We start from the raw sequence: 9,742 nt of genomic DNA, 5'->3' as shown, positions 1-9,742 counted from the left end.
GTAATTTTTGGTTTGTCTTAATATATTCACCCACATATTGTGGATTTTGCCAAACAAAAAAAAAACATGCAAACAAAGTTAAGGAAGACTCTCAAAAGCATTTACATGCATACAAAGCATTTATTGAAAAAAAGGCATAGAAGATGGAAAGTCAATTTCTCCAAGCTCAAGAGAAGACACAAGCACGTGGTAAGTTTTGAGAATATAGAGGGCAAGGGAGTTGAGAGTTGTGGTGACTTGAATCACGGACATGCAAACAAAAGCATTTACATGCATGCAAAGCATTTATTGAAAAAAAGGCATAGAAGATGGAAAGTCAATTTCTCCAAGCTCAAGAGAAGACACAAGCACGTGGTAAGTTTTGAGAATATAGAGGGCAAGGTAGTTGAGAGTTTTGGTGACTTGAATCACGGACATGTATATGCATTGCAAGAATCTATATAAGCAACGAAATGTGGGAAAGATGTAGTTTCATGGGTCTTTTTCATGTATGCCTTCTTTTTTTACCAAGGAAATGAATCTAGAGGGCTTAAAAAATTGGACAATCACAAGGTAGGAGATTTGCGAGGTATTAAACCCAAATGCTAAAATGGAAAAGCAAGAAAACACATTGTTGGCATGTTTAACCTTGCCAATCAGCATGACATGCCTCATGATTAGAGTACAAAGTGGATTGAACCTTTACATAAAGAGGGACCTACGAACAATGTAAATCACTATTGGACTATAAGTAGTGGTTCTCTCATGGCAAGGTTGTTTGGATGTGCCATGGAAATAAAGATTAATCAAATGGACTGAAAAGAATGAAAAACAAGCATATGGACAAGTGGGTTTCTGAAAACATTATAACACCATTGATCACCATGTCACTATTCTAGTTCTCATGGAGGATAGTCGGTTCAAATACAAAGAATTATATTGTTTCTTTGTGGACTTTGAGAAGGCATTCCACGGGAGAATCTTTGGACATATGAATGATCTCCAATTGCCAAGTCAACATATGCATGTGCTATCTCGTATTTATGTGAAGATGCTATGTCAAATACATATGGGATAGTTAATTTCAAAAAAATTCACAAGTAGTATTGGTGTCAATCAAGGATGCCACTTTCACTAACTCTTTTTGGGCTACTCACCAATGAATTAGAACACATGGTAATTGAGTTAATGCAACCCGAAGGCATTGAATAGGTTATGATTGGGAACGTGGTGATCATGTGTTTGTTATATGTAGATGATATAGTGCTTTGGTCCCATTCTTTAGAAGACGCACAAAAGCTTACGATTGGCTTGAAAAACTTTTGCTTGTATAGTGGGTTGATTTGTGATGGATCCAAAACAAAGGATATGCTTGTGAAAACTCTCAACAAGGAGAAGCCATGCATTGTGTACAATAATAAAGAGCCCCTTGAAGTGGGCTGATTTTTCATGGATCCAAAACAAAGGTTATGCTTGTAAAAACTCTCAACAAGGAGAAGCCATGCATTGTGTACAATAAAGAGCCCCTTGAAGTGGTAGAGAGCGTGAAGTACCTTGGCCTTTAGATTTTCGCCAAAATCATAAATGGAATGATCCTATAACATGATGCTTGGAAGCTGGGTAAAGAGCCTTCTATGTATTTGAGAACATGTGCAATATGTGAGAGATTAAATATTGGGTCTTGAAAAAATATCTCTTTGATACCTTGGTGATGCAAGTGTTTCTTTATGGAGTTCAACTATGGTTGGTAGCATCTATAAGTCTATTTGGAAAGAGTTCAAGAATGTCCAAAAGTGTATACGAACTTTTGCCAATTAAAGACAGACACCATACACGCTCTAACTTCTTGAGTCCGGATCACTTTCCATTGAGGTCATGGGTATGGAAAGAGTTGTGGGATACATGGTTATATGTGGCAAACCCCTTAAGATCAACTTTTGAGAACTGCATGGGAAGTAAGTAAAAAAGTCCATAGATGCACAAAAGAGTCCCCTGCAAGTTCTTAGTTTATCACACCCTACTTGAGTGCTCATCTTTAGATCACACTAGAGCTTGCTTTTCTCACATTTTCAACCATCATGAGGTCTCCCTACACTCATTCTTCTCCCAATCACGATATGGACTCTCAATATCAACGGTCATTTCTACAATCCTCGAGTATCAAGTCACGCATCAGCTCCACACACCCCACATGGTATGTTTCTTTTGCTCCCATAGATCCTATTTTACCTTCGAGGATGATAATGAATTCTATCTATTAGAGCTCTCTCTCTCTCTCTCTCTCTCTCACACTCACACACACACACAAGCTCGCCACTCAACTCTCTCTTCTTCTCCCTAGCAAAATTGCCACTCACCTTCTCTCTCTCCCCCCACTTGCACACAGACGTTTGTGTGCAAGTGGGGGGAGAGAGAGAAGGTGAGTGGCAATTACGTCTGTGTGCAAGTGGGGGGAGAGAGAGAAGGTGAGTGGCAATTTTGCTAGGGAGAAGAAGAGAGAGTTGAGTGGCGAGCTTGTGTGTGTGTGTGAGTGTGTGTGTGTGAGAGAGAGAGAGAGAGCTTGTTACTAAGTTGTGTATATGTATATGCAAACAAACAAAGGGGGGAAAGAGGGTGGGGAAGAGAGAGAGACTCTATCATTAAGTTCTTGACTCCTCAAGAACTTTGAATATTAGCAATGTTGGAAAGAGTGCTATGTGATATTTTTCAGAGTACTGATCAACAATGAGAAGGAAGAGTTGTATTATTGAGCAAGGTCCCTAACAAGTAAAAATTGTAGGTACTTGTCTTAAGGTGAACCTTGATGATTGTCAGCCAACCAAAAGGACCTTACCACCTCTCTTTGGCCTTTCAGACTCTTGAATGGCTTCCTTGTACTCAATCAAGGGAAATGACTTACCTACTAGAGGCTTAATGATTCCTTTTGCTTGCAATTCAATTATCTCTTCCATATCTAGTTGGCTCTTTTCTTCACTCAGCTTCATAGAAACAACCCACATCCTCACTTTCACTTTTCTGTATAGATCCTTCAGGCTGATGATAGCATCTGATTCCAATGCACCAAACATGAAGACATCACCGTTATCCCTCGTGCAAGCCGCCACGATCTGTGTGATCAACATAGCTTGCTAAGTGTCAAAAACAAGTCTAAGCATACATTCTTACCTAATGCCTCAATTAGTATGTAAATATGAACTTCATCAATATAGATACCTTTGACAAGGGGCCTGCTATTGAGTCGATGGAGCCATATGCCAATTTTCCACCGGTTATTTCTTTCACTCTCATAACAACATCTGCAATGAACCATCAAGAGTGTCATGTAACGCAGGGAAGAAATCTAAACGACGTACAATGTAACAATAAGTACCCAATACGTAGTAAGACATACCCTCGGTGGTGGTATTGATCACTTCATCCGCTCCGAGTGCTTTTAACTCTTCTTTTACATCATCTCGTCGCACGAGGTTGATGGTCTTAAATCCCTTGTATTTCGCAAGTTGGATAACTTCTGTATGTAGGCAATCCAAAAATGAGAAAACCTTGAAATGGGGCTTTTAAACCCTATTTCCTACACGATAAAAGCACATATGTTGTGTGTACTACCTTCCACATTGAGAAGCATCTGCTTTTTTAGTGATTTCTTAAAAGATGCAAAAACTATAGTTTAATTTATGCTAATGCATGCATTTTTTGTCTATTCACTACCAATCCTTTAGAGTAGTGGTGTGCACCAAACTCACACACACCATTACTCTACTCTACACATACGTGCATGCTTGGAAATGGAAAGGTGTGGCGTGCATAGAGAGAAATTTGTATCGAAGTGGTAAAATTCTACCATTAGGTGGAACCTTTGCAGATTCCGTTTTGGTGCACAATTCACCTTTGTCCATGCCAATCAAAAACTACAAGGCATCAAGGCAAGGCTCGAACACAGATAGCTGAAAGTTTAACTCAAACCTCGGTCAGAGAACCAGCTCACCTAGCCAGTTCGGATAAATACAAAATTCCAATTTTTTACAAATAACAATTCCACACTTGCAGCCACGCAAACCCTCCCCAGCTTTGCCTCCCGTCCCTTATCAGTTGGACGCTGCCTACCCTTGACCCTACCCGTCTCCATGCACTCCACTTGCCCTGCTCGTTTCCCTCTTCTCCAGCTCCAGGGCATCTCACTTGATTCTTGGTTTTTTTGTCAAATTTGTCCCAGCTCGTACCCCTACCCTACTAATACTAGTGTAGAAACCACACCACACACTAGGATAATTTTAAGAGTGGGCAATATAAGTACCTGCCGAGTACAGAGGCAGCTTGTGTTTGGAGAAGGTAATGGTCGCCATTAGGGGGGACGGCCATGTCAGCCAAGAGGCCATAAACCGTGGCCGGGTTCAAGAGCATCTGGGCGGCCTCCTCATCAGACAAAGAGGGCGGGATAGCGAACACTTCCTCTTGAGGCACCTCCACGAATTGCTGCCAGGACCCATGGCTCTCCATCAGCCAGGGCGCTACCCGCTGCCCCACATGGACACGTGTCACTCCGAGGCCCACCTGCAAGCATAGATGATAGTAGGTCGAAACTCATCAAATACACATCTTTAAGCTCTGCCCCATCAACCTGCGCTCTCTCTCTCTCTCTCTCTCTCTCTCTCTCTCTCGTTGTACCTTCTCCACAATGCCAGCTCCTTCGCAGCCCACCACGCGAGGGCTGGAAGCACTGTTGAGAAAGAAGCCGCTGCGTATGAGTATGAGGTCGTATGGGTGGATGGGGCGGACCGTTATCCTCACCAGCACTCGCCCGGCTCCAACTTCAGCAACGTTGTCCGCTTGCACCACGTTCAGCACGTCCCCTACCTCGTCCCCCTCTCTCAATCTCCTTGTTTGGCACAAACATATGTTACTCCTCGCCATTTCTCTCTCTCTCTCTCTCTCTCTCTCTCTCTCATAGTCTTATGCCTAGGTCTTCTTCTGCCGTTACGTCATGCTATGCCTTTTTCTCATTGTCACTTTCATCGGCAAGAAATTATAAGAGCACACAAAAGTGACCACGTCTTCTCCTCCCGCTAACCTCATGCTACGCCTCATCCTGTCACTTTCATCGGTAATAAGAGCACTTTCGCATGGGAGGGGGTAGAACCCATGACGCCCCTAATTAGCAAACTTGGCGGAACATAATTAATAGTAGCCAGTGCTCTTGTGCGTGAATGTAAATGCATCGCAAATCACGGGGGTAAAAAACGTGGTTTCCAACTCTGTCAAAATTTGCAAAGCTGAGAATGGACGCTGCGTTTTGGTGATGTCAAACTGGTTGGGATTGAACGAGGACCGTGCGGATGCACAAACTTTTCTTCTTAGTAAACGCAAAGAAGCATTCATGAAAAACCGCGTCCTATTGTGCATACACATGTATCTACTTCCTCGCCTTGATGGTGAAAACTAGGCCAATTAGGAAGATGAGAGTTATGGAGAGTAAGTTTAAACCAGTGCTTACAATCGCATGGTATTTTTGTTGTGTTATAATATCAAATTGTATTATCAATAATACATCTCTCTCTCTCTCTCTCTCCCTCCCTCCCTCCCTCCCTCCCTCGCACACAAAAATAACTTGGTCTTCTCCTCCTTTTGCTCATGTCATGCTATACCTCTTTCTCATTGTCATTTTCATCGCTAATGAAATATTCCCTACAAACTTTCTTGTTAGTAACGGGAGAAAAGCATACATGAAGAGCCACGTCCTGTTGTGCATACACATATATCTACCTTCCTCGCCCTAAAAAAGGGCCACATATAAGACTCAATATTAAGCAAGACTTTGTTGAAGTTTCTTCAAAGTGATTTTGACAAAGACAATTAAGCCAGCGACCACCATTGGTAGCCATTGTATGAAGACTCAATACAAATAGAGAAACCATAACTTTGTTGAAGTTTGTTCAAAAAGATTTTGACAAAGATGACTTACCCAATGATCAACTTTGCTAGCAAAGTACACGAAGAACCATGTATAAGGCTCAATAAAAAACAAAGGAACCATGACTTGTTGAAGTTTGTTCAAATTGATTTTGTACAAAAACAATCCGCCCAATGACTAGTCAGCTTTGTTGGCCAAATTCCTCTACTTAGCTTTGGAATAATGCACATGTGAGTTTTGTTTAATCATTCAAATTATGGTCACAAAGTTGGTTGGTCCCCATCGACCAATCCTTGTTTATGTTAAAGGTGGTTAATTAAGCAACAAATTCATAATATTTTTAAATAGCAGCACGTTCTAGAAGTATCGTGATAAAGGCAAGAAGAAGTTGAAATATCATTTCTTTTGAAAAAATTGATCATCTCATCAAGAAATGCCCTAATCTTAAGGCTACAGAGGCTCCAAAGAAGTAAGAGGCACAACCAACCATTGAAGATGCTTCTAAAAATGGACTTTTAGTGGCAATGTCAATATGACCCATCTATTCATGGTACATGTATTGAAGAATTTGTGGATTGTACTTTGACAATGGTGCAACTACTCACACACATCTCATCATGTTTTGTTCACTTCTCTTGAGACTGCCCCTAGCAAAGATACTCTCATGTGTACCAACAATACCTCTTCTTTAGTTTAGGGAATTGGGAAGATTGTGCTTATTGGTACAAGTAACAGATCTTTCATACTTTTGGATGCTTTGTATGCACACGAGATCAAGAAGAATCTTTTTTCTATTTGTGCACTTGCAAAACTTGGTTTTGTAGCCAAGTTTGTGGATAACATATGTCCCCTATATGCTCTTTGTTTTAATGATACTATTGTGGAATCTCGCACTTTGTTTTGTAGGTTGTATAAGCTCAATGTGTACAAGAAATGTGTACAAGTAGTTTCAGCATGCGTAATTTTTTATTCAAAGGGTATTTCACTTTTGCATGCTTTGTTTTGGTTATGTAAATTTTTCCAATTTATTGTGTTTGCAAAAATCTGATATGATTTCTTTGTTTCCCCCTCTTGAGGCACCATTGTGTTGGTGTAAAGGGCCAACATACATAGTTTCCGATTTGAAGGATATTTCATATGTAAACTTTTGCATGCTCATTTTAATAATCAAATTTTTTAGTTTGCTGTGTCTGCAAAAATATGATATGGTTTTTGTGTTTTCCCCTCTTGAGGCACCATTGTGTTGGGGTAAAGGGCCAATGTGTCCATAACCCTATCCACACACCGTCATCCTAACTTGCTAACAACTCTATTGTGTAATATAGAAACAATGAGTGGGTGAGGTTTGTCTTAGTCCGCAGCTCCACCAAACATCTATATAGGCTCTTCTCTACACTCTCTTCTCACATGCACGCATTCTTGTACCTTTCAAATGGTATCAAATTCGGCACTGGTGTCCTGAGATCAGCATCCTATGAGCTTAAGTCTCAAAGTGAGCCAATGCTCAACCTTAGGGAGCAAGAATCAGTCTTTCAAAACTTTGAAACTTTGTGAGCTCTACACAATAACACATTGTCTGAAAGGCTGCAAATGAAGGTGCAAGAAGCTTTGGAGCTTGAGGTAAGCTTTGTAAGGTTAGAGTGTGTCAAGATTTAAGACTACACAAGCCAAATAGTAGTGCATATTTTTGAAACACAAGGCTATAACGCAAGAAGGAGAGCAAAAGCTTTAACGCAAGGCTATTAGAGCAGCAAGTGCTTGTGTAGGCTCTCACATCCAAGGGCTCACGACATCGAGTTGGGAGCAAAGTGCAGGTGATTCTAGCTGAGCGTTTTTGTCCACGCCCACATCACACACTTTCAAGGTGTATTTTGGTTTCAATTGCTACAACAATTTTCTCCCTATCTTGGGAGTATTCCCATTAGGTGCCCTACATCTTGGGACTTTACCCCATTTCAAAGTTGTTTCTACCCTCAAATCTCCATCTAAGTAGCACATCAAAAGATAGCTTTCTGATAGCTAGTTTGGAGCTCAGATGAGCCTATACATCACTCAAGTAGTAGGCAGAGACAAGTTCTTTCTGCCGGTAGATACACACTCAGAGAGAGATTACAATGTAGAGTTGGAAGAGTGACATTAAAGGTGGAGTTTGGTTATCGATCGACGGACACTTTATGACCGAGGTGTAGATTCCTACGTCAACACTATAGGTGTAGTTACAAGTCTACATTTGTTTTCTCTAGGTTCACGGGGAGGCAGCGCTATTGCTTTGTTTATGCATATTTGACAGCTATAGGCTATTTGTCGGATTCTCTATGTTCTTTAGAGATTGATTTGTCTATTTGTTTTTCCATGTATGATTACTTGTGGATAGATCGTTCATATCCATATCCGCTTTGGATTACTTTTCACGGGCACTACTAGATAAATGTATAATAGGTTCGTAGGTTTCCACATCAACCTTGACACGAATTTGCATTCGCTAATGTTTTCTAGTGGGAGTATGTGTATAATTTATGTGTATAGCACACACTTTTATGTGATGTGAGCTCTCATTCTCTTAGGTCTATTTTTGCATAGTGCCTTATTAGCAATGACTAAAAGTTACTTTGGGGGTGGTTACAAGCGAGCTTTGGAGAGAGTTTTTTTTTTCATCCCACCACCACTACCTCCCATAGCCACCCGTTAGCATCCATCACCACCACCACCCTAGACCATCAACCACCAATGGTGGTTGGTGGTCCTAGCTTATCGCCACCATGTGCCGTCCATACTCCTACCGCCATCGCCCATTGTCGCCCCTCCCTCCAGTGGAGTAGCCAAAGACACCTCTCTCTCTCTCTCTCTCTCTCTCTCTCTCTCTCTCTCTCTCTCTCTCACACACACACACACACACACACACACACAAAACCAAGGCACTACTGATATCGTTAGTGCCTTGGGTTTCTTTTTTTATTAAATCCCCTCCCCCTCTCTCTCTTTCATGATCCCTCCAACCCGTCCCTCTCTCTCTCTCTCTCTCTCTCTCTCTCTCTCACACACACACACACACACACACAGGGAGAGAGGAGGGGGGGAGGAGATAGAGAAATAGAAGAGGGTCGGGATAAGTTGTGAGAGGGAGTGTGCCTTGTGTTTTTTTTTTTAAAGAGAGAGAGGGGGGGGAGTAGGGGGAGTTTTTTCTTACCCCAAGGCACTAGCAATATTGCTAGTGCCTTGGGGGGGAGGGGGGGAAGTTGAGGGAGAGAGGAGAAGTGAAGAGGAAGATATTTTTTTGAGGGGGAGTGGGGAGGGAGTTTTTTTTAATAGCCCAAGGCACTAGTGATATCATTAGTGCCTTTGGGTTTTTTTTATAGAAACTCCCTCCCCACTCCCCCTCTCATGATCTCTCTTGCCCCCTCTTCTCTCTCTCTCTCTCTCCACTCACACCACTCCCCTCTCCAGCCCCCCCCCCCCCCTCCCCCCTTGTCTCTCTCTCCACCCACCCTCTCTCTCTCTCTCTCTCTCTCTCTCTCTCTCTCTCTCTCTTTGTCCACCCCTCCATAGTCTCTCTCTCCTACACCTCTCCTTCCCCTTCTTCCCCATTCTTTGTCTCTGCCCTCTCTCTCTCTCTCTCTCTCTCTCTCTCTCTCTCTTATCACCCCCTCTTTTCTTTTTCTCTCTCTTTGCCCCCCCCCCCCCCACAACATCGCCGCCTCTGGTCCCACACACACACATACAGAGCGAGAGAGAGGGATAGGGATAGGGGTTAGAGAGTGAGAGGGAAAGAGAGAGGAAGAGGGAGTGGGAGAAGAGGAGGACCTTGAGGAAGAGAGGGCGGCTAGAAGAGGAGGTGGAGGAGAGGGTGGATGTTGG

The 9,742-nt window shown here is 42.3% G+C and overlaps 1 protein-coding gene across 3 annotated transcripts; it reads right to left on the bottom strand.

Annotated features, from left to right (window-relative positions):
• Positions 1-2,704: 2,704 nt before the first annotated feature.
• LOC147444629 (uncharacterized) lies at positions 2,705-4,907 on the bottom strand. 3 transcript variants are annotated; one of them, XM_086527904.1, is made up of 4 exons: positions 4,274-4,487; positions 3,371-3,490; positions 3,193-3,275; positions 2,705-3,086 (listed from the first exon to the last, which is right to left on the bottom strand). In XM_086527904.1, exons 1-4 carry the CDS (start codon positions 4,353-4,355, stop codon positions 2,790-2,792), a joined length of 582 nt encoding a protein of 193 aa, XP_086384030.1. In that variant the 5' UTR covers positions 4,356-4,487; the 3' UTR covers positions 2,705-2,789. The 3 variants fall into 3 exon arrangements, 2 of the variants coding, with proteins under 2 accessions (XP_086384030.1, XP_086384031.1); XM_086527905.1 differs by lacking the exon at positions 4,274-4,487 and adding an exon at positions 3,821-4,251; XR_015190125.1 differs by lacking the exon at positions 2,705-3,086 and adding an exon at positions 4,645-4,907 and having other exon boundaries at positions 4,274-4,530.
• Positions 4,908-9,742: the final 4,835 nt, after the last annotated feature.

The sequence above is a fragment of the Adiantum capillus-veneris genome, chromosome 13 (genome assembly GCF_014529385.1).
Source record: "Adiantum capillus-veneris isolate H3 chromosome 13, ASM1452938v2, whole genome shotgun sequence".
NCBI lineage: Eukaryota > Viridiplantae > Streptophyta > Polypodiopsida > Polypodiales > Pteridaceae > Adiantum > Adiantum capillus-veneris.
The sequence above is the reverse complement of the archived record's forward strand: the minus strand, read 5'-3'. Positions and strand labels throughout refer to the sequence as shown.

Coding starts and splice junctions, on each gene's coding strand:
- LOC147444629 (XM_086527904.1), bottom strand. CDS start 4,355: ATGGCCTCTTGGCTGACATGGCCGTCCCCCCTAATGGCGACCATTACC. Junction 3,491..4,273: donor GCTGCCTCTGTACTCGGCAG/GTACTTATATTG, acceptor GCCTACATACAG/AAGTTATCCAACTTGCGAAA. Junction 3,087..3,192: donor TAGCAGGCCCCTTGTCAAAG/GTATCTATATTG, acceptor TTGATCACACAG/ATCGTGGCGGCTTGCACGAG.